This window comes from Lampris incognitus, chromosome 2 (assembly GCF_029633865.1).
Source record: "Lampris incognitus isolate fLamInc1 chromosome 2, fLamInc1.hap2, whole genome shotgun sequence".
Taxonomy (NCBI): domain Eukaryota; kingdom Metazoa; phylum Chordata; class Actinopteri; order Lampriformes; family Lampridae; genus Lampris; species Lampris incognitus.
This window is the reverse complement of record NC_079212.1, coordinates 135437599-135463211: the sequence shown is the minus strand read 5'-3', so window position 1 is coordinate 135463211 and position 25613 is coordinate 135437599. Positions and strand designations below refer to the sequence as shown.

Below are 25613 nucleotides of genomic sequence, written 5' to 3'. Positions count from 1 at the left end.
TCAAAACGAAGCCCTATGTTCCCACATTTCTAGGACATTTTCAAAATTAGGTCTTGTGTTCCTACATTTCCCTTCAATTTAAGCCCTTAGGGTTAGGGCTGTGGGAACATAGGGCCTAATTTTGAAAAAAATCTTAGAAATTTGAGAACATAGGGCTGTGGGAACATAGGCACGCCCCCGATTCAGCAGGGGCTGCTGCTCCTTTGAGGCAGACGTTCGGAGTGCTGACGTAGGCACTGCTTAGAGTTTCCGGGGTGGAGCCATGTTTGCAGCAGCCTAGCGGTTAGGTGGTTGCCACGAGAGATTGTGCTGTATCGGTGTCGTTTTGTGTGGCGAGTAAACGGAATTGACTCGACTCGATCTCTCCGTCTCCTCATTCCTGCACTCCCACACCACTTGTGTTGTAAGGCTTGAATGATTAAACCGTTGCAAGGTTAAACATAAAAGTAGCATTTTCTTTTCATGTTTTCGCTTTCCTGCTGGTTTTAACCACATATCCAACACTGTTGAGTAACAGTTCCTTAAAGGATAATTCCGTTGTTTGTTTGTTTTTTCAACCTGGGTCTTATTTCTTGTGGTTTTCATTTCTCCATTGTGATTATTAGTTATGATATCACTTTACTCACCGGCATCATTTTGTAGATTTTGGACAAAGGACCACAACCGGACTCAGCTTAACAACGGTATCTTATGTTGCCGCAGAGTCTTGTGGGGTAACTGAGCACCAGTGTCAGACATGATTCAACAAGTCAAGTTTAACCCACTTACCTTAACCACACATTTGGAAATGAAAACACAACTGAAGGTTTAAAGTTGTTACATTGGTGGCAGCGGTGGGATCCGGAAGTGTGCAGATCCTCAGAAATCTCTTCGGAGCGCGGGAATCCGGGGAGGGTGACGACTGTAAACTACTAATAAGACACGTTAGTCCCTAGCTAACGGGTCTGACCCTTTAGCCGAGCGGTTAGTGATGTCGCCTTGTGGTGCAGTACACTCTGTATCAAATCCCGCAACGGGCGAAAAAATAACCCGTTACATTATCAATGGTCGTTCACGTTGCTAATCTCTGTTTTGGGTTCAATTTGCAGGAATGAGCAGCCTATAATTATTGTAAAACAGGTATCCATGCATTCACATAGCTACGTTTCATTTGATTTAAAAAACTGGCATAAAATTCAACGATTGAAGCGTGATCTATATTTGTATTTAGAAGTAAGAGTTTACGGGCTATTTGCAACCTCGGTTAAAAAAACTGTTGGCTGTAAACCACAGTTAATTGTATTTAAGTATAGAAATATATACTGTAACGAATTCGGGGGACAACCCAACCACAGGAGTTGCCGCGGCCGGGAAGCGAACCTGTATCGCCCGCACCGCAGGAGACATCGCTAATCGCTCGACTAATGCTACGTTCAAACCAAAGGCGGCGCGAATTTTTTGGGCGGTGCAAATGTATGCAAAGTCAATGGGAGGAGGCGAATAGGCGGAATAATTCGCGGCGAAATTACGGGCGGCGCGAATTGGGCGAATCGAGCGACGAACGCGCCTTCGCGGGAGTTCAAAAATGTCCAATTCGGGCGAATATTTCGCCAGGCGATAGCCAATCACCTTCAAGTAGGGTTAGAACCCGCCTTCATGTTGGGAAAGAATACACGCCCCCTACCCAGAATTCTTTTCGGACGCCGTCCAAACGCAACTCCGGAACGAGCCGGTGAAATTCGCCGAGCTGGGCACGTCTCCGGTTTATGCTATGAACCCAAACAGAACGCTGACGCCGGTTTCGGCGGCGCAAGTTGATATAAAACAGAGCCACCGCAACTGATCTCTGTCGCTCATCCATGATGATCACAAGTAAACACAAACTGCTCGTGTGTGGTATTTTTTGTGTGCGGTCTAGCAAACTTGCTAGCAGCGTCGGTGTAACTAGACTGCTTGTTGTGACGTCAACACAGCGAATTCGCGTTCTGTTCGAACACACCTGGCGGAGCTAGCGGCCAAACACGGGCGAACAAAGCAGCGCGAACTCTCTCGCCGCCTTTGGTCTGAACGTAGCATAATGGGTCAGACCCGCCAGCCAGCGGCCAGCGTGTCTTCTTATCCATGCACGTTACAATACATATAAAATGTAAATAAGCAGCCTTAAGAGGAGCTCAACTATGTGATTAATTGATTTATTACATTGGTTTTACACAGATTATATGAATACTAATCACAACAATCATTGATGTTACATTAATTGCTACTCATGGCTAATTTAAGCAGCAGACGATGTGTCGAACAAATGGATGTGGTGATCAATTGACAACCTCAACAATATCCACAGGATTTATGACAAAAAACAGAAATGTAGGTTGAAAGTGTTGTGATACACTGAAGATTTTCCACAAGTCATTTATCCTCGTATTCAACAACCTTAAAAGCCTACTACACGGGCCTCGACCGATCCGGTATGGAAATCTGACTTATGATCTGCATATTTGATTTGGCAAAGATTTTACCCCGGATGCCCTTCCTAAAAAGCCAATTCTTAGTTAAATTGCAGAAATTGCACAAAGCTGACGTAATGTTGTTTGTTTCAAATCTAGTTTCCCATATTTCAGGATTTTTCTGGAAACAAATGAGTTTATGGAAAAAAGGCAGCATAAGGCCTCAAATAAATGTGAATAGCAGGTCCTCATAATACAATATTCACACAGTAAACGAGTATTATACTATTAAAGGGGAATGTTACAGATGGTTTTGTGTATGTACAATCAGTACTAATGAGTAATGTTGTAGATTGAAGCAATAAAGTCCTCACTGTGTACTATACGGAGATGTGACGTTTTCATGGTCACAGGCTTTCTCACAGCGCCTACATGTACCAGAATGCATTGCTGCACGTAACATTCTGTGTCGTCATCTATAAAATCACCTGCCTAGTGTTGTGGGACGTCATTTACACCAGTGTTTCTCAACAGGGGGTCCGTGGTGTAATTGCAAGGGGTCAGTGAAAATAAAATATCTTTAAAAAAAGATCCTATGACATTTATAGAAATAGGATTATTTTACTCAAATGTGACTGAGACCTTTATCTACCTAAACTATAAAGGGTAACAGGACTTTTTCTTTAATTACATCTGTTTCACAAGTGTAATTTATTGTATTTTGATAAGAGATCTCGCTCCCGTTTGCATTGTTAAAAGTTACTGCATAAAAATTCTGTTGTTACATATATCTGAAAGTTACTGAATACATATTCTGTTTTGTTACATATATCTGAAAGTTACTGCATAAGAATTCTGTTTTGTTAACTATATCTAAGTTACAACTGAAAGCTCTTATTTTTGCCCCAAAGAGTGAATAAATGCTATAATGCAATTTAAAATGCAGTTTCTACTGTTTCTATCAAATTGCAACCCCCCTCCCCCAAGATCAGGTGGAGGGGTCCTCAGCGTAGATCAAAAATACGCAGGGGGTCCAGGACCCCAAAAAGGTTGAGAACCACTGATTTACACCAATAGAAATGCAGTTTAGTCGAAAGAGTGAGGCCGTGATTTTTGAACAGCGTGTTTAGAATAGTGGAGCGAATTCGGGGGACAACGCAACCACAGGAACTGCCGCGGTCGGGAAGCGAACCCTTATCGCCCGCACCTCAGGAGACATCGCTAACCGCTCGACTAAAGGGTCAGACCCTTTTAAAATTAAGGGTCAGACCCGCGAGCCAGCGGCCAGCGTGTCTTTTTATCCATGCACGTTACAATAGATTAGTATTAGAAACCCCACAGGGCTGTAGTCGTCAGTTGGCTGCCAGACAAGAAAAAACAAAAAACAAAACAGTTTCACTGCCGCCCTAGAGATGCAGGAGCCACCGGGAACAACTGCAGGTGTTTTTCAGGCGCTATCCCTGTCACAGATAGAGATCCAGTATGGCTGTGGAGCCAGTGTCGGCGCTACGGGGGGGCATTGGCCGGGCCTCGCCCCCCCCAAATGAAAGTTGTGCCCCCCCCCGCCAATTACCTACCCAGTGATGATGTGAAAATTAGTACTTAAACATCATGTAAAAATTAAAATTAATTAATGCACATAGCACATTTAAATACATAATCAATAATAATAATAATCAATGAAATAAAATGCTTAAATTTCGTGATTGTGGAGGAGCGGCGTTAGCAGGACACCGGAGCGGAACATCAGTATGTGATTTTGTCCATTCAGGTGGTCATTGCGTGTGACACACAGGGCTGTTTGCTGCGAGTAAGCTCACGCGATCTGCTTGTAGCGTCTGTGCGCGAATGGAAAACAACGGAGGGAAAGAGCAGAGCACGAGTAAGGATTCTAAGCGCACATTCGAATGTTTATTTAGCAAACAATAATTAATTAAAAAAAAATTCACAATCGAAGAATATTCAAATATAGAATGTACATTTGACAGCCTTAATGTTCATGCCCTCCCCGTGAAAACCGTAGGCCCGGCCGTCAGATTTGTTCTGGCGCCGACACTGTGTGGAGCAGAAACACAGCACAGCTGTACAGAGAAACAAGCGCTGACTGACCAACACACCGTGGCAACGGTTTGTGGCGCCATCTTGGATTGAAGAGTCAAGTTGAATTAAAATCGAATCTTTGATTTTGAGTTTGTTCATCAATTTTTATGGCGAGTAGTGATCCTCCTGTTAATCCATTATTATGGCGAGTAGAGATCCTCCTGTTAATCCATTATTATGGCGAGTAGGGATCCTCCTGTTAATCCATTATTATGGCGAGTAGGGATCCTCCTGTTAATCCATTATTATGGCGAGTAGGGATCCTCCTGTTAATCCATTATTATGGCGAGTAGTGATCCTCCTGTTAATCCATTATTATGGCGAGTAGTGATCCTCCTGTTAATCCATTATTATGGCGAGTCCTCCTGTTAATCCATTATTATGGCGAGTAGTGATCCTCCTGTTAATCCATTATTATGGCGAGTAGTGATCCTCCTGTTAATACATTATTATGGCGAGTAGTGATCCTCCTGTTAATCCATTATTATGGCGAGTAGTGATCCTCCTGTTAATCCATTATTATGGTGAGTAGTGATTCTCCTGTTAATCCTTATTATGGTGAGTAGGGATCTGTAATGATCTGTGCCCTCTGGCTAAGTTAACTTATAACATTAATGAAGCAAGGACGACTTCTCTCGTGCTGGGTGTTTATTGACCGACCGGATTCCGACTGACGTTGTTACGTACATCACGTGACTTTGTTGTGGCGCTACGGAAAGCCGTAAGGGACATTAGCAAATCAAATATTACTAGCAAATATTACATCTCCCTTTTTCTGAAAAGTGCTGCTTTCTCTGCAGAGATACAGACCACGTTGAGCACGTTTATAAACGAATACAATCTTAATAAGAAAGAATATGAAAATGGAACTCTTATATAACTGGACTGCAACAAAGTAGTGTAAAACATTTCCTTCCCTGTCTAAATGTGACACCGTAATAACATTTCATCTTTTTTTTTTTTTTTTTTTTTTTACATTCATAAGTCAAGGATTTGTCTTGGTTTGACCGTGCGACCTGACCTCGTGGTGTAACCAGGCTGTGTGTCTGGTTGTCGCTGATTGTTCGTGTCTGGAGGTTCAGCATGCTCTTGCTGATGGGCTTGTGTGTTGTTGTTAGCGCTGGTAACAGTCTGCTGTGAAGTGTGTGTGTGTGTAGTGTGAGTGTTCACTCTGCTTTGTCGCAGGTGTTGACGGTTGCGTTGGTAGATCTGACCTTCTTTGGTTTGGATGTGGTAGCTCCTCTCTGTGTTCGCTGGTCTTTCCACAGTTGCAGGTCTCCAGGATCCATCCTCCTGCCGGAAGCGGATTGGTGTGCCTGCGGGCAGGTGGGGCAGAGGTTTGGCTGTTCGGTTGTAGTATGCCTGCTGGCGCTGTTGACATACCTCTCTCCTTTTGTGAACATCCTCCTGACTGGCGATCTGTGGCTGCAGGTGTTTTGCTGTTGATGGGAGAATGGACCGCAGCCTCCGACTCATCAGTAGCTGTGCCGGTGATTTCAGGTTGTCCACCGGTGTGTTGCGATACTCCAGTAAGCTCATGTAGGGGTCTTTGTTCTCAGCTTTGGCTTTGTCCAGGATGCGTTTGGCCGTCTGGACAGTCTTCTCGGAGAGGCCGTTGCTCTGTGGGTAGTGGGGGCTTGTGGTGGTGTGTGAGAAACCCCATGTCTGTGAGAAGTTGCGGAACTCACCAGAGCTGTAGCACGGACCGTTGTCGCTGATGATAGTCTCGGGGATTCCGTGTCGAGCCATTGCTGCTTTCAGCTTCATGATGACGGCAGATGAGGTGCAGCTGTAAAGTCTTTCTAGCTCGAAGAATCTGGAGTAGTAGTCCACAGTGACTATGAAGTCCTGTGAGTTCCATGTGAATAGGTCTGTGCCTATCACTTGCCACGGCCGCTCGGGTATGGCGTGTGACATCATTGGTTCCTTTGCATTTGCGCTGCGCCGTTCTTGGCATATGCTGCAGTCTGCTACCGCATCCTCGATCTGTTTCCCCATGCCAGGCCAGAACAGTAAGTCTCTTGCTCGGCATTTGCTTTTTTCCACGCCAAGGTGGCTGGCATGGATGCGCTGTATCATGTCCTTGCGAAGCTTTTGGGGGACAATGATTCTCTCACCTTTGAACAGGATACCGTCCATTTCTGAGATTTCTGCTCTGTGGTTCCAGTATTCCTGGATGCTGGGCGGGCACTTTTTCTTTGTGTCTGGCCAGCCAGTGAGTGTGGCTCGTCTGAGTGCGGTGAGCTGTGGATCTTGCGCTGTTTCCTGCTTGATTTCTGTGAGTCTTGTGTCGCTCACAGGGATGTTGCTGAGGACTGTGTGCACTTGGGCCTCCATCCCTTCCTGTAGGTCACTGTCGTGGTGTTCTATTGACTTGCGTGACAGTGTGTCGGCCACCGGTATGTCCTTACCGGGGCGGTGGATGATTTGGATGTCGTATTTTTGGAGCGCCAGGATCATCCGTTGCAGCCGGGGTGGTGCTGCTGCCAGTGGCTTTTTTAGTATTGCCTCCAGAGGCTTGTGGTCTGACTCCACAATCACTTTTCGTCCGTACATGTACTCGTGGAACCTCTTGCAGCCGAAGACCACAGCATAGAGCTCCTTCTCTATCTGTGCGTAGTTTTCTTCAGTGCTGTTGAGTGACTTGGACGCATAGGCAATTGGTTTGCCATCTTGGAGCATGACAGCCCCAAGGCCACTTTTGGATGCATCCACTTGGAGTCGCAGCTCTTTCTGCGGGTCGAAATATGAGAGTACTGGACCTGGGTGCTGTGTAATGAGATTCTTCATCTCTTGGAACGCCTTGTCGTGGACTGCATCCCACACAAACTCACTGTCCTGTTTCAGAAGCTGTCTGAGGGGTGAGTTTATCTGTGAGAGGTGTGGAGCAAATCTGGCGAGGTAGTTGATCATGCCGAGGACTGTCTCCAGCTCTGCTTTGTTCTGTGGGGGTTGCATGTCCTTGACCGCCTTCACCTTGTGTGGGTCTGGTTTGATGCCTTCGTGTGAGAGCGTGTGGCCGAAGTAGCTTACCTCGGACACGCATATGTGACACTTGTCGGGGTTGAGCCGCACCCCTCGCTCCCTTGTGCGCTTCAGCATCGCTCTGAGACGCTGGTCATGTTCCTCTTTAGTCTTGCCGAACACTAGTATGTCGTCCACTATGGCCGTCACACCGTCCAATCCTTCATATGTTTCATCCACGCGTCTCTGGAACTCGTCTTGAGCGGACACGATTCCGAATGGCAGTCTGAGGAAACGATACCTGCCAAACACTGTGTTAAATGTCGTCAACATTGAGGATTCAGTGCTCAGTTTGATGGCCCAATAGCCTGACCGCGCGTCTAACACGCTAAAGTACTCAGCTCCAGCGAGCTTTGTGGTGGCGTCCTCCAGCGTGGGGAGGGGATAGTGAGGTCGTTGTATCACTTTGTTAAGAGCTCTGGGGTCTAAACACACTCTAAGTTTGCCTGTCTTTGGCTTCTCAACAATGACGAGTGCGTTCACCCATTCTGTGGGTTCTGTTACCTTACAGATTATGCCGCCTTTCTCCATGCTGTCAAGCTCGTCCCTCAGTTTGCTGCGTAGGGCGATGGGGATTCTGCGTGGCGGGCAGACGACCGGCGTTGCATCTGGTGTGACGCGGAAGGTGCACTCGCCTGGGAACTCTCCTATTCCCTGGAAAACATCTGCATACTCATCCATTATGCTCTGTGATGTGACATTGTTTTCCTCGCTCACAGCCATCACTATTTTTACCAAGTTTAGGTCACGGCATGTTTTCATTGCCATGACTGGTGGGGCGTTTGTGTCAATGACGTAAAAGTCCAGCATCATTGCATTGTCTCTGTACTTACATTTGAGTTTGCATGTGCCTTTCACGCTCAGCGCGCCTCCTCCATATTCAGTGAGTCTGTGTATTGCTGGTTTCAGTATCACATTTTTGAACAGCGCCTGGAACAGGTTGGTGGGAATAGTATTGGCCTGTGCCCCAGTGTCTAGTTTAAACTTTACCTTCTGTGGAGGTGTGCCAATTCCAACCTCTACGTAAGCCTGCTCGTTGCTTTTTCCGTTGTTCTCTATTGAGATGCAGTCTATGTACAGCTCTGTCTGTTCTCCCACAGCGGTGCTCTCCACTGTAATGTTGTCGAAGTACAGTTCTTCCTGCTCTCTGTCAGTGGTGTACTCTTCTGGGTTCTCTCCGACGGCATGTACTGTGCCGCGGTAGTACTTTGTCTGTCCCTGGGAGCTAGACTTGCATACTTTAGCAAAATGATTGAGCTTCTTGCATTTAATGCATTGTTTACCCTTAGCTGGGCAAGTGGCTTTAGCGCCGTGTAGCCCTCCACAATAGCTACACGCCCTGGCGGCGGTGCTAACGTCCCTTTGTCTGAAGTTAGCGTTAGCTGCTTTGGGTGCGTTCGGTTTGTAAGTCTTTCTGCCTATTGCGTGCACCGTTTCATGTGTGCTGCCCTGGCCCATAAACGTTAGCTGTTGCTTTGCTAGCTCGTGTGAGCGGGCTACATCTATGGCTTTTTCTAGCGTTAGCTCAGCTCCCTGGCTAAGTAGCTTTTCTCTCACTCTGGGTGAGTTGGTGGCAAACACGATGCGGTCCCTGACCATCTCGTCGGCATTTGGGTAGCCACAGTCTTTGACTAGGAGCTTTAGCTCAGTTACAAATCGTTCGAAGGATTCACTCTCTCCCTGCATCTTTTCATGAAATTTATATCTGGCATAAATCGGGTTTGCTTTGGGGGTGATGTACTCAGTGTACTTATCGTAGTACGTTTCTAGCTTCTTGGCTTGTTCTCCGCTGAGTGTCCAAGTGTTGTGCACATCGCGCCCTTTTTCCCCTATCCAGAGCAGGAGGTAGCTGCATTTCTCCTCTTCATTCTTCCCGCGCAGGGGGCCCGTGAACATTAGCTCCGTTGTTTGTCGAAATCGTCTCCATGCTTCAGGTAAGTTCGCCGATTCCCAGTCCATCCGTGGAGCTGGAACGCCGTACGAATCCATATTGGGTATTTAAACTCCGCTACTCTGACACCATGTAATGATCTGTGCCCTCTGGCTAAGTTAACTTATAACATTAATGAAGCAAGGACGACTTCTCTCGTGCTGGGTGTTTATTGACCGACCGGATTCCGACTGACGTTGTTACGTACATCACGTGACTTTGTTGTGGCGCTACGGAAAGCCGTAAGGGACATTAGCAAATCAAATATTACTAGCAAATATTACAGGATCCTCCTGTTAATCCATTATTATGGTGAGTAGTGATCCTTCCTTTTGTATTTCAGATGACGGCAAACTGTCCTTCGAAGAGTTCAACGCGTATTTTGCAGATGGAATCCTGACGACTGAAGAGCTGCAGGAGCTTTTCTTCTCCATAGACGGACGACAGAACAAGTAGGTTTTTGTTTTACAGATTAGTTTCTACTAAGATTTGAATTCAAACTCAAAGGGCCTATGGTGAATATTTGGGTTCCCCTGACGCGCAACACGACTTGGAAAGATCAGTGGGGATTGCTAAATGTTAGTGACTGAAATAAAGTTAATGACCCCCCACAAAAAACCCCCCAACCTAGACAACACTAATATTTTAGATTTTGTCTCCTACACTGAATAGTACTGAATGGTGACCCCCATCATAGACAAGAGTGCATGTCATGGCAAGTGCAGTTTAACGTTCATGCTTAGAGATCATCTACAAAATAATTTTTTTTAAAAAGCTTGGAAAAGGGACGTTTTTAGGCCTCTCTTGAATGATTAATTTGGATCGCAAAGAATTATGCAGCAAACTGATGTTTACTGGGGATATTTCAGAAGGTCAGATGAGGGACGTCTTGGGTGGCGTGGCAGTTTGTCTGTTGCCTACCAACACGGGGATCGGCGGTTCGAATCCCCGTGTTACCTCCAGTTTACAGACTACAGACACAATTGGCCGTGTCTGCGGGTGGGAAGCCGGATGCGGGTATGTGTCCTGGTCGCTGCACTAGTGCCTCCTGTGGTTGGTCGGGGCGCCTATTCGGGGGGGAATAGCGTGATCCTCCCACACGCTACGTCCACCTGGTGAAACTCCTCACTGTCAGGTGAAAAGCGGCTGGCGACTCCACATGTATCGGAGGAGGCATGTGGTAGTCTGCAGCTCTCCCTGGCTCGGCAGAGGGGGTGGAGCAGCGGCATGAACGGCTCGGAAGAGTGGGGTAATTGGCCAGATACAATTGGGGAGGAAAAGAGGGGACCCCCCCCCCTCAAAAAAAAGGTCAGATGTTGGCAAATTTGCTGGGTATCCACCTTTCTATTTGAATTTGCTTGCTTGTCTGTTTTGATTTGACTTGCTGTTCACTAAGGCAGAAATTCCAATTTCCCTTCAAGACCCTTGGCATCAAGTCTCAGCTTTTTGTAAGGAGAGCTCACGTTAAATAAAACAGTAAGACATTTAACATTCGCGATGTTTCCATCCAATTCCAGCTGTCAAGCGAACTTGAAGCAAACTTTTATAAAGTTGCAGAAAATAAAATGTGAATGTGATGTTTCCATCAACTGGGTTGGAGCACATAAAATAGGCTGCATAAAATTTAATCAAGTCAGGTAGGTGACGTTAAACCACCAGTACACTGGTGCCAACCTCTGAAACACAGCACAAGAAGAAGCTGTCAGAAAAAAAAAAAAGCTGGATAGAGCTCTTTGTGAATTGTTTTCAACTGACCAAGTTGTCAGAGTTCTTATATGTCAGCAAAAGTTGCATCCATCCGTATATACAATGCTATCATTTGTACATATCTGAGAATGAGTAGCATAAAATGAAAAAACTCTAATTGAAGTCATTAGTCACTGGTTAAGGACCCCACAGCTCAATCGGTGGTTTTTCAGTTGAGCGGAAGAGGCCTAGATAATGTTTTCGCCCCCATCTGGAAATGGAAAATTGTGCACTTCACCGAGGCCACTTGAAAACCTCCTACTGCAGCACAGCAATTAAGGAAATCACACTCAGGGTAATTGTCCAAGCCACTCGTCTGCAAAGAATAATCAGCCCACTCCCGCCACTGCGACAAAAACAAAAACCTCCTCCAAATGCTGCTCGCCCTTCCTGAACCATTCCCCACCTGTCACGCAGTCTACGTAACGATTTAAAGTTTCATTCTCCTTCCAAGGCCAGTCGGTTTTATGTCCTTTGGCGGAGTGGCGATTTATATTCATGGGGCTCTTACCAACCTGTTTCCACCCAGCATGGTGGGGTTCACAGTGCATTGGCATTGAAAGCAGGCCTGGTTAGCTCAAATAACTGGGCTGTCAGTCTTTCTCAGGTCAGTCTGGTGAAAAGACGAAGTTGCTGTGACTTGACACAGGGAGAAGATTTGAACATAAACTCTCATTGGTACAAAAATACACAGGCGTTTTTTTACTATTTATTTAACCAGGAGGATCCCGTTGAGATTACAAACCTCTTTTTCAAGGGAGACCTGGCCAAAATATGTAGCAGCAATTAGAAAGCACAGATACGAAATCACACAGTTACAAAATTACACATTTGAAAACACATAAGACAAAAAAAATTAGAAAAAATTAAATTATAAGCAGATTATTAAAAACAAGTACATGTTGTGAAATCAGCTTCAAGTACTCTCAATTTGGATTTAAAATGGCTCAGTGAGATTAACTCTGTAAGTTTCCAGTCATTCTGCAACATTTTCCAAGTTAAAGTTGCAGAATGAACAAAAGCCTTTTTACCCAATTCAGTGCGGGCATATGGAACAGAAAGCAACGCATAGTCAAGAGAACGAAAGGAGTAAGGGCCAGCACTTCTCAGTGTAATTAAGTCACAAATGTAGGAAGGCAGTAGACCGAGGATTGCCTTATATATAAAAGTGTACCAATGACTGAGCCTTCGAGTGGCCAGAGCAGGCCATCCTACCCGAGCATACAACTCACAGTGATGTGTCAATCATTTGCAATTAGTAATAAATCTCAAAGAAGAATGGTAGGCAGTGTCTAATGTTCTTCCGTGCACGAGCACATGCATAGCAATGAGCACCGTGCACAGACACAAACATGAATGCATGCCAATGCACTCGAGTGATGAAGATATACTTGTGGTTTTGTTTGTTTTCTGGTTATCATAAGATAACAAGAAATTATATGATATGGTAGTGAATATTACAGTAGTAGCAACATAGACATATTTTACTGTTTTTTTCCAGATTAATTGATTGATTAATTGATCAGGAATCAGGAACAATGTATTGTCATTTCTGTCATGTACTTGCAAACACAAATTTTGTTTCACCCAGCCCACAGCAGTGCAACACAAAAGATAAAAACACATATCCAAAATTTTCAAAAACGACACCACCAAAAACATACAAAAACAGAGAGAACAATTAAAAAAAAAAAAAAAACAGTTAACAACAGTCCAAAAAATTCCACTGTCCAGAGAACGAAAGCCAGCCAGGATGACTGTCGGAACTGCCGGTCTGCATGGGCTAGCAATTAGCTTAGCCTGCCCCGGTGATTGATTGGTTTTTGCCAGCAGTTAGAACATGTCATTGCTAACTTTGAAACAAGATGCTTCCATAGCATTTTCAACAGTGTGAGGCGCATCTTCATCTTCAGGCTGCTCATTAAAGCTCCTTTCCATATCGCATCTTTTATTATTCTGAATTGTTAATCCATGAATCTCAAACAAGGGTGTCTGCAAATGCTAGTTTAGTCAGAACACATTACAATCTCTTTATAATGAAAATAAATTAATTAATTAAAATGCAGCAACAAAGACACTGTAATTTGTAATTGATTACTAATTAATTTGTAATTTGTGATATTGGGCTATACAAATTGACTTGACTGTGACTCAGTCGCCGTTCAGAGGAAATTTGCCAGTATTCTTGGTATTATGAACTTTGCTCAAGTCACTAACCAGCTGTGCTTCCAGACTTCATCTGATGAGTAGGAGCATTAAAAGCCATTGGAATTGACAGGGGGAACTCTTCTGTATTAATGGCTCAATTTTAGCATTTATTGATGTGCGTTAATGCGCAAAATACAGCCTCCCATGCAGCCAAGCCTGGTGAACAATTAGTTATTTTTGATTTTTATGTTTTTTTTACAAAATCCTATATAAGGTAAAGGGAAAAAGATGTTTTTTGTGTGTGTGACTGACAAAAGCTGAATTTTTCATGCTTGTCTGCAAACAGTCAGAGACAGAGATAAGTAATGCCAAAGCTACGGTAAAATATTATTTGATGAGAGTTGTAATTGGCAGCTTACCAATATTTGATTGAGTTCATTAACTTGTAAAGTTCTGTGGTTTTTATCTTACACTGACATTCTAGACAGACTGAGCCATGCTCACCCCTCCAGTACAAATGAGCACCACAGCACATCTTTGAATTTCCTTCAACTCAATTAATTTTCACAGTTGCTTTCCCTTAAATCTCCTTTCTTCTGCTCTGCCTTACAGCAACCTTGACACGGACAAGCTATCAGGTGAGTGCATGAGTGCCATGTCTTATTTAAAGGAATGGTTTGGATTTTTTTGAAGCCTGTCTGTTTTATACTCACCACTCACGTAGGTTTCATTTTCCCAGTTACCCATCCTTTTCTTCATACTGGACACACAGCTCCAGCTTGTCATCTACAGTTCAACACAATTAATGGAGGACAAATTCACAATCCTCATTCAGCATAAAACACAGGAAAAAAAAAAAACTTCATGTTCGCTCAAAGCTGATATAATGCTACATCAACCTATCACAGTGAGTGGAGATTTTAAAAATTTGCATTTGTTTTTGTAGTTAAATTCCCTTTTAGTGTTTGCTTTGCTATGTTGCAGGTTGTAGGAAATTACCAACCAGAAAAACAACAGTAAAATTTTTAAATAGCCATATATATATGGTAGAGTGCTGTGGCATCATCTTGGCTTTGGCTAAACTGTGGAGTTTTTTTGAAATTATTATTATTATTACTACATTGAATGAGGGTCATGGATTTGTCCTCCATTAAATTACACAAATTACATTGAACTTCAGATAAGGTTAATAAGATTCAGACAAACTGGAGCTGTGTGTCCCGTATGAAGGAAAGGATGGATGACTGAAAATGAAACCTACCTCTGTATTAAACCTACTTTATGTACTAAAATTATGAGTACAGGATCGAAAAAGATTCAAAAAGTTAAAGTTCTTTTATTTGTCAAATGCACAACAATACAGCATGGCAGGCATTGCTGGCAATAAAATGCTTAGGCGTCAGTTCAACCTTACAAAAACTAAAGAATATTACATGACAGATTAAATTAAAACTAAAAAAAAAGATAAAATTACAGGATTTAAAGTCAAGCATGAAAAATTAAAAACTAAAAATAACTAAAAATAAACTAAAAATTCACAATGTTGACAGGCCAGAGAAAAATACTTGGATTTAAACTAAAATCACACATTAAAATCTAAAATTTAACAGTTGACATGGAAATGTAACAGTATTAACAGAGGTAATTAATACCAATAAACACATTAAACATGTTAAATGTATCTGTAGATTGCAGGAGTGGTGTGCAGAAAGTGAACAGTGCAGAATAAAGTGAAGTGTGTGTGCATTCTGCATGAGAGAGAGAGGGGGGGTGTCTGGTTCAAGAATTTTATGGCTTGTGGGTAAAAACTGTCTTTAAGCCTGTTGGTTCAGGACAAGATGCTCCGGTACCATTTGCCAGATGGTAACAGAGTGAACAGTTTGTGGATTGGGTAGCTGCGGTCCCCCAACTATCCGGTAGTATTTCTTCCTGCACCTCTGGGTGTAGTGGTCCAGCATGGCTGGTAGCTAAGTCTAGGTGATGTGCTGTACCATTTTTTGTTTTGTTTTTTGTTTTGGATTTTTCCCCATTTTCTCCCTAATTGTACCCAGCCAATTACCCCACTTTTCCAAGCCATCACGGTCGCTGCTCCACCCCCTCTGCCAATCCGGGGAGGGCTGCAGACTACCACATGCCTCCTCCGATACATGTGGAGCCGCCAGCTGCTTCTTTTCAGCTGACAGTGAGGAGTTTCACCAAGGGGATGTAGCACGTGGGAGGATCATGCTATTCCCCCCAGCTCCCTCTCCCTCCTGAACAGGCGCCTCGACCGACCTGAGGAGGCGTAGGGGAGCAACCAGGACACATACCCACATCTAGCTTCTCACCCACAGACATGGCCAATTGTGTCTGTAGGGACACCCGACCAAGCTGGAGGGAACATGGGTATTCGAACTGGAGAGCCCCATGTTGGTAGGCAAAGGAATAGACCACCATGCCACCTGGATGCCCATGCTGTACTTTTTTCACCACCCTCTGTAGAGCCTTGCAGTCAAGGTTGGTGCAGCTGCCATACCAGGTGGTGATGCAGCCAGTCAGGATACTCTCGATGGTGCATCTGTAGAAATTGCAGAGTATGCTGGGGTCCATGTCGAACTTCCTCAACCTGCGAAGGAAGAAGGACTGTTGTCTCGCCGCCTTGACGACGATGCCAGTGTGGTATGACCAGGTCAGGTTCTCGCTGATGTTCATCTTGAGGAACCTGAAGCTGCTGTCTCTCTCCACGGCTGTCCCACTGATGTGGATGGGGGTATGTCATCCCCCTTGCAGCTTCCTGAAGTTCACTAATCAGCTTGTTAGTTTTTCTGACATTGAGATGGCGGTTGTTGTCCTGGCACCATGTTGTCAGGGCTCTCTCTGTAGGCTGTCTTATCATTGTCTGAGATCAGGCCGAGGACAGTGGTCTTCTCTGGGGTCAGGCTGTAGTAGCAGCAAGCTAAGTAGCGCACTCCAGATGTCCCTCTCCCCAGCAATGCCCTCCAGCTCCTCCTGGGGGATTCCAAGGTGTTCCCAGGCCACATTGGACATGTAGTCCCTTCCGTGAGTTCTGGGTCTACCCCAGGGGGGTAGGGGAGGGGATGGGATGACAGTGGTATCGTCAGCAAACTTAACGATTGTGTTGGAGCTGTGTGTGGCTATGCAGTCATGTATGAACAGGGAGTAAAGGAGGGGGTTAAGCACACATCCCTGGGGGGCACCAGTGCTGAGAGTTAGTGTGGAGGAGTTGGTGGTGCCCATCCTCAGTAACTGTGGACTGCCTGTCAGGAAGTCCAGGATCCAGCTGCACAGGGCAGTGTTGAGTCCTAGGTCTCTGAGCTTGGTGACAAGCTTAGTGGGCACAATGAACTGCATTCTCATCGATACGTTCCTCTGTTCAATGTGGGAGAGGGCAGTGTGGAGGGTAAGGATGATGACATTATTAGTTGATCTGTTGGCCCTGTAGGCAAACTGTAGTAGGTCCAGGGTGTCAGGCAGCAGTGAGGCGATGTGCGTTTTGACCAGCTGCTTAAAGCACTTCATGATGACTGGTGTGAGTGCTACTGGGTGGTGGTCATTTAGGCATGGCACCGTTGGCTTCTCGGGACAGGGATGATGGTAGTATTTTTGAGACGTGGGGACTGTAGATTGGAACAGGGAGAGATTAAAGATGTCTGTGAACATATCTGCCAGCTGGTCTATGCACACCTTGAGAGCTCAGCCTGGGGTTCCATCTGGACCAGGAGCCTTGCATGGATTAATCCTTTTGAATGATTTGCACGTCTGCCCTATTTATTTCCAATGGGCAGGAGTCCTGGAGCATTTGAGTATCCATGACAGAGACACTTCAACAACACTGTTGGTATTCCCTTTATAGTTTGTGATAGTGCTCAGTCCATTCCACGTCTCGTAAGTTGGAGCTGTGGTAGTGTGACTCCGTTTTGTACCTATATTATCACTTAGCAATGTTGATTGTTTTACAGAGTTCGCAGTGAGTTTTCCTGTATTCGTCCAAATTCTCAAGAGTTGAAAGCACTTGAAGCATGGCGCCGATTTTGCTGTTTACCCACGGCTTCTGATTATGGAATGTTTGTACAGTAATCCTCAGTACATTATCAATGCATTTGGCGATATACGTAGCTGATGATGGCGTCTGTGTATTTTTCCAAGTTGCTTTCCGCTCCCCTAAGACTTGCCAGTCTGTAGTGTGGACGCAATGATGCAAACAGAGTCCAATTGGTTGGACCAATGCTGAATGGATTGTTTCACAGTCCTGTCCTGTTTGAGTTTCTGCCTCTAATCGAAGAGCAGGAGGATCGAGTTGTGATCTGATTTGTCAAAGGGAGGTTCGGGGAGAGCCTTATAGCCTTCTCAGAATGGAGAGTAAAAATGACCAAGTGTGTTACCACTGTGCGTAGGGAAGCTGACGTGTTGGTGGGATTTTGGCAGGACTGTCTTCAGATTGGCACTGTTGAAATTGCCAGCCACAAAACTGGGTGTGCAATCTCAAAAAATCTGAACTATTCCTTCAACATGTTTCTTTCCATACACACTACCGAAACACTGCGGTTGTTTCCTTACCTGGATTACTGAGCATGCATAAAGACACTGAAATCCTTTTTTTTTTGTCTCATATGAGGATTCATATTTTTGCCAAGAAAATAACAATGTCAGCAAGAGCAACGATAACATGTCCTCTGGTAAAATCAATGTGATCAATGGGACAGGAATGACAGATGGCCTTATAATTAGTCATCTTCTGATAGAGTATTGCTCTCGATTTTTTAAGTACTTCACTCTTCTTTTTTTTTTTTACAACTACCATGTCACAGATTAGGCTGTTCATCTCCAGCCTGCTCACCTACACTTATGATAAGAAACTACATCATCATAATCATCATCATCAATCAAATTCACAGCCATCACCACCAGCACCACACGCCTCATTCACACACTGTTTACCTTTTTACCCAGGATAAACACATTTTGGTACACATCTGTTGGCCTATTTCTTTATTCATCTTAACATTTAAGTGAATGTCTGATGGCCTGGAAAAAGTGAGAGAAATAGGACAGAGACCCGTAAATACCGTGACTGCCCAGAATAAAACTTGTGCATAATTTATTAAATGGCGATGGCATCTCTTCAGCTTGATGTCAAAGGAAGTGGACTGTCCGCCATCACCTAAAGTCCTTTTCAGCTGGAATTTAGTTCACCGTCCAGTTTATTGCTTTCTCATCCTAAGGCGCTGATATGTACATCTGTAAATCTTTTGAGAAAAGATTTGATAGAAGGTAAAGTCAGTGTAGATAACACAAAATGAATTTAAGTTTAGACAATGTCATGGGTTAAAAAGAAAGTGGTTCCTCTTTGCCCAACATCATTGTCTGAAATCGTCTTGTAAACATCAACGTCTTGTGACGGCTGTAATACTGTATGAAACTTACATTAATGCATAGTAAAACCTAAAGTAGGTTCTACTAAGCATAGGTTTTCACACAAACACACATTGCCTGATAATTGGAATTAAAACATTTTCTTGAGAAACTAACAAGTGTCGGTCCTTTGACCTTCATCACATGTGAGAGTTAGGGTCATTTTAAATCCATGATCACAAACAGCCCTGCTTTAGTCTGCAGTAGTCTCAGCTGTTGTTATTGTTATTGTTTTTATTCTACTCTTATTTATTGTTCTATTTCTTGATTTTACCATTGCTTGGTTTTATATCTCTTGATTTTTATAATTTTGCTGCTGTATTTTAAGTTGTATGTTCGGCACACTTGAGAACAAATGAGAGCTCCTGACCTCAATGTGTACAAGCTCAAGGCTTAATGAATGAATGAATGAATGAATGGTAGTTTGCAGAAGTGTACTTGTGTCTGTTCCAGCTATCTGTCAGCTGTCTCTGATAAACCTGTGATGGACAGAGGTTGGCTGTGCTAAAGCCTTGAAGGAACAAAAAGTTGTTCGTACATCTGTGTTTAGGGATTATAACTCTCGGTCATTAATTCTATATACGCTATCCATATTTTCTCTTAGGCCTTAGTACATACAATGTTGGAAGTCTCAATATCTATTAACCCTGATGAAAGTCACTCATACAGAGACTGCAATGATTTATATGTGCTCAGGGTCCTTTCTTTTACTTAAATTGTTTTATGGACCGAAAACACAAATATTTTCCAACATTGCTTAATATTTTAAACGTCATGCACTTTTGCTGTCTCTTCCTGCTGAAAAAAACTGTATAAAATATACTCATGATGTCATAAGACACTCATTTACATACGGCCAGTCAGATCAAATCATCAGAATATGAAACCCCACCCACTTTGAACATTAATGAGACTAGACCACTCCCTCACAGATGTTGAGACAATACAAAACAGAAATGGATAAAGGTGTGAAAATCATAAACACAATATTATTCATTCACAAATGATTTTTTTTTATTACGCTGTGTTTAGGGTTTTTAGACATGTCTCATTTCAGTCTGACATTAAAAGATCTATAAGCCAAATTCACCATCACCACATTACATCGCGTACAATTATTTAGTCCTTTGTCTAACTAAGATTTAAGCAATGTCCTCAGATTGCATTAGCCAGGGAAGGCCTTTGTTTCTCCATACATTTTCATGATAACCTCCATGACAAATGTCCTCTTCCTCCCATTAGACTACTTCTCTCAGCACCTGGGAGAGTATATGAACGTCCTTTCAGCTCTGGAGAGTCTGAATGTTGCTATTCTGAAGGCAATGGATAAAACTAAAGAGGTAAGCTCTCAGCGTGAAGTGTGGTGGCTCCCATTTATCGTCTCTAGGTGACGACGTCAACAGATTAGGGATCCACTGTTGTCTCTCTTTTGAAATAATCCTCCATAATTCAACCCTTGTCTGTGTTTCTAACAATACAATGAAACAAATTATGTATGAAAGCAGAGGGGTTGCAAATAAACACACACACACACACACACACACACACACACACACACACACACACACACACACACACACACACACACACACACACACATAGCTATACACACATACAGACAAATAAAAACATACTATATTGTGCACAAACACAGGGCTTTTATACAACGGCAGGGCTAATTTCTGATGACAGCTTAAAGCTACTGTACGTAACTTTCTTTTAACACCATTTTATCATATTTAGAGAAATTCCCATTATATACCTACAGGTATTCATCAAGTAAATGTACTATGAAAAATTTGGTTTCTCTGGCTGCTCCTGGGGCTGAATTCTGATTTGATAAAAATGTATTCGATCCAAATGAAACAACCAATCACAGCTAATCAGGAATCACAAACACTTTATATAATGAAACCCACAGCAGTGCAACACAAAGACAAAAACACATATCCAAAAACTACAAGAACACGAATATCCAAACTAACACATATATTCAAACTAACACATATGTCTAAATTTTAAATTTTTTTAAAAAAAAAATCACTGTCCAAAAGAACGAACGCCAGCCAGGATGACTGTTGAAACTGCCGGTCTGTGTGGGCTAGCAGTTAGCTTAGCCTGCCCCGCTTCCGCATCCTGTCAGACCGCCCTCGGTGTTTCCTCTTCGGGCGCAGCTCCAAGCAGGGCCATAGTTTTTGGGCCCACAGGACACAGCAGACCAAGCTACCCCAGCCGATCCAGCACCAGCTCTCCCAGCCAGACACCTTCAACACACCTCCCTGCACTCCACACGACGACACTAAAACAGTCAACGCTAGGCGAGGCCACCGCCAGACCGCCCTTGGTGTTATCAGAACTGCTGGTCTGCACGGGCTAGCAGTTAGCTTAGCCTGCCCCACTTAAGGAGTGTCCCTAACGCAGTGTCAGTCATGTCATGTGCACACACACACACAAGCCCAGTGCTTTGGAAATAGGGATCTATATAAGTGTTTCACCTATAAGTAAAACAGTGTTTCACAATGTTTGTGTAATTAAAAGACAACAGGGTTTTGGGGTTTTTTTGGGTTTTTTTTTTTCTAAAATGCATAAGTTCTCAACATTACAAATTTTGCCAGTTACGATGGGCAAACTCATGAATCTGGTTTGGAGGGAGTGGTTATGGGAGGGAAGATGGAAGCAGAGCGAGGGGGGACTGGTTATTTGGGGGGGGTGTTCTGTCAAAATTGCTCACCTCTTCACAGTTACTTACAGATAGTAAATGCTGCACCGAGTTTTGTAAAACTGATGAGTCAAGCTTAAAGCTGTAGTTCAAGCTGCTTATGGACAAGCATACCTCAGTTTATTCTGCCACAGTTTGTAAGTTCCAAAGTCAACTTTCACGGCATTAAAAAGTTTTGGAGGCTGGGTGCAGAAGCTCAGACGGTAATGAATACATTTTTTATTCTCTGAAGTAGCTTCAAGTCTCTCTAGGCACACAGAATAACTCCAATTAAAATTAGTCATGTAACTTCGAGGGATATATACTCACTTGCTCACTGCTGAGCTTCCACTATTTATTTTTTGCACTATTTATTTTTCTTCAGCAAGAATCTCAAAGAAGAGCCTGCAGTGATGCTAGCTTAACTGCAGTTGTTCCACAACATTACCCAATTTTATTTTGTTATTGCATTAGAGGAGACGTACAAAATATCCACAGTTTCCTGGTTTAGGGTGACAATAGCCTGAAATTAGTGAGGTGCATGACTGTCCGAGTTAAAACCAGTGCTTGTTAAAGAATGAGCGATAAAGAGATGTCTGCTGAATAATAATATCTCATGCTTTTTGTCTTAATTAGAGCAACATGTTCCTCCATCACGCTGTCAGAATGAGGAAAATCGACAGAGGGTTGTGGACTCTTAAACCCATGATGCATTTTACTGGATGTCACTTTAAGCTTTGACAAAGAGTTGCTGTGCCCCTAATTAATTAGCATACTGGCCAAAGCGGGGCTCTTTTAAGAATGCTTAATGGTAATCCTATTCAGGGACTCCAGCAGCAATTATGTCTCCTATTAAAATCCTCCCACCTAGGAATCTGGATGCATGGCACTGAATAATGTGCACATTGAACAAAATTAATTGTCCCATTTACTTGCAACTGTCACATATTTCACAAATCAGCCTCAGATTGTTTGGGAGAAGATATTAAATCTTTATTTTTTTACTTTTTTTCTGCCTCTTCGCCGTCTCTGTCCTCCTCTTTGGTTGTGTATGTATGTATGTATATGTGTGTGTGTGTGTGTGTGTGTGTGTGTGTGTGTGTGTGTGTGTATGTATGTGTGTATTATATGCATGTGGTGATGGGATGTATAAATGCGTTCTCATGCATGTCTAGATGCTTGTTTCTCTCTCTCTCTCTCTCTCTCTCTCTCTCTCTCTCTCTCTCTCTCTCTCTCTCTCTCTCTCTCTCTCTCTCTCTCTCTCTCTCTCTCTCTCTCTCTCTCTCTCTCTCTCTCTCTCTCTCTCTCTCTCTCTCTCTCTCTCTCTCTCTCTCAGGAGTACCAGGGGTCCAGTGTGCTTGGTCAGTTTGTCACCCGGTTTATGCTGAGGGAGACAACCAGTCAGCTGCTGTCTCTCCAGAGGTCCCTGCAGTGTGCCATGGACGCTGTGGAAGAACAGAGCAGCCCTGCACCGTCAGTAAAGTATAATTAATCCTTCAACAGTGCGCTGTATACAGCACTGCACTGATAACACACCGTTAGCTATGCCAGACACACACACGCTACACAACACATACTATATGCACACGACATATTTCTATCTATCTGTCTATCTCTTTTTTCTCTTCTCCTTGTTCATACTTATTCCTTCCTACTTCTTTTCTATCTATCGATCTCTTTATATGCAGTAGAAGAGAGAGAGATGCAGTAGGAGAGAGAGAGATGCAGTAGAAGAGAGAGAGAGATGCAGTAGGAGAGAGAGAGAGAGCTGCAATAGGAGAGAGGCAGAGAAATATGCAGTAGGAGAGACCTTTTGACCTTTAACCAAGCCTTTAATGGTCCATTTTTTCATTCACATTAATATTAACACAGATACTTAGCAGTAGGAAAAGAGAGAGAGAGAGAGAGAGATGCAGTAGGAGAAAGAAAGATATGCCGTAGGAGAGCGAGCGAGAGAGCTATGCAGTAGAAGAGAGAGGGGGGGTGAAAGAAAGAATGTACTGTCATATATGCAAGTTCAAGTTTAGTAGATCGTGTTAATTTGTGTGAGGGTTTTGACTTGATGTGACGCTTCCATGAAAGACACAAAGGATGAAAAGTGCAAACAGGCGGCAGACTAACGAGCTTATAGAATATGTAGAAACTGAAATCCAAGAATCTATCTGTCTGTCTGAGAATATCAAGTAGATGAGGGAGTGAAGTGACTCAGGCAATCTCAAGTAGCTTTGTTCATTGAGCAAAACAACAGAAAGACCAATAAGGGGAATTGTGTGCAGTAGAAAATGTGTGGATAGTTGGCAATAATATTCCCCTTATGAGAAAATAAGAGTATTTACCTCATTGGTGGTTTTAGATAAATGCAGCCTGTATTCATTAAAGTTTACAGTATGGGTTGAATGTAAGACTGTGTAGGATGAATAACCACACCATACCATGCACCGATATACTTCGCTGTATGAATGCAGTGTGTGAAGGACGCGTGGAGGATTCAAAGAACAGTGCAGTAGAAATAAGTCAAGTACATTAATGTAGTGGTCTGAAGTTACAGCAAGGAGTCATTGTAGCTTATCGGCCCTCTTTGTAAGGGTTTGACTTTTAGCACAAAGTGTCACAGCTCCTGCTTAAAATTCAAAACTGCTCTCAGAGACCAACGGCTCCATAAAATCCTAATGCGGTTTGTAAAAAGTTGTACCTGTGCCCAGATGGCTGGTCAATTTGTGACATCAGAAACAAACTGTTGAAATGGTCTAATACATTAAACTTGTAGTGCTGATCACCGACCAGTTTTCCCCAGATGTTTACAGGCAGCAGTTTTCACAGCAGAGAATTTTAACATGTATTTTTGGGCTATTGATTAGGTCTAGTCAATTGACCATAACAGGTCGATGTGATCAGGATCTGTCAGGCTCCACTCAACACTCAAGATGACATTGATTGATTGATTGATTGATTGATCGGTTGATTGATTGGTTAGGCCTCCCGATGGGCTCATAACAATTTTCATCAAAAAAGAAAGTGGCGACATTGGAGATAAAGCAGAAACCTGTATTAATGTTTTTTTTTTTTTATTCCAGTCAGTAAATATTCGAGATAAGAACCATAGTTACAGTCAATTGGTGATGTGAGGAATGAACAAGTTAATGAACAGGAGATCACTAGTTGCACTCCTCTTCTTGTAGTAAATATACAATGTGAAAAATTGTTTTATTACTCCAAATTGCAATTTTTTAACCCCCCCCCCCAATTTTTCTCCCCAATTGTACTTGGCCAATCACCCCACTCCTCTGAGCTGTTCCGGTCACTGCTCCACCCCCTCTGCTGATCCGGGGAGGGCTGCAGACTACCACATTCCTCCTCTGATACATGTGGAGTCGCCAGCCACTTCTTTTCACCTGACAGTGAGGAGTTTCACCAGAGGGAGGATCACGCTATTCCTCTCAGTCCCCCCCAACAGGTGCCCTGACCGACCAGAGGAGGCACTAGTGCAGCAACCAGGACACATACCCACATCTGGTTTCCCACCTGCAGACACAGCCAATTGTGTCTGAGGGGACGCCCGACCAAGCCGGAGGTAACACAGGGATTTGAACCGGCGATTCCCGTGTTGGTAGGCAGCAGAATAGAACGCTATGCTACCCGGCCACTACGCTACCCGGATGCCCCCAAATTGCAATGTTTAGAATGTTTAATAAAAGTATGTTTTATAACAAATTGGCATTGTGCAGTTGCGTTTGACATCACCAGATGAGCGTTAAGGCTGCACACACTACAAGATAATTCAGCCGATTCTGAGCCCGATTCCCCCTTTCCAACTGGTTCAACTGGTGTTTTTTGATGGTTCTAAAGATTATCTTGCCAGATCCTCTTCTGGTGGGAGGTATGTTAAGAGTGTATTTTACTTCCCCCCAATCTGCTCGGATCTGAGATCCTGTAGAGTTTGGGGAACCCGAGGAACGGGCAGTCTGTGGACTGTCTCGTGGAAAACACTGATAGCCAATTGGGAGCTAAGCTGCAGTGGTAGAAGTCATAAACACAGCAGCCATGGTGGCATCTGTGAAAGTCACATTTGATCCAAGTTTGATCATGAGAGTTTTGCAAGATTTCTGATGTTGAGAGTCTGGACTGTGGT

General features: G+C 43.6%; 1 protein-coding gene across 1 annotated transcript in view; it reads left to right on the top strand.

The window, feature by feature from the left end:
* necab3 (N-terminal EF-hand calcium binding protein 3) overlaps positions 1–25613 on the top strand; it is a 103900-nt gene that overhangs the window by 54314 nt on the left and 23973 nt on the right. Inside the window, exons 3-6 of the mRNA XM_056274803.1 lie at positions 9824–9932; positions 13987–14012; positions 20029–20126; positions 22821–22933. Coding sequence (XP_056130778.1) covers positions 9824–9932; positions 13987–14012; positions 20029–20126; positions 22821–22933 — 346 coding nt within the window. The remainder of the gene's footprint in view (positions 1–9823; positions 9933–13986; positions 14013–20028; positions 20127–22820; positions 22934–25613) is intronic.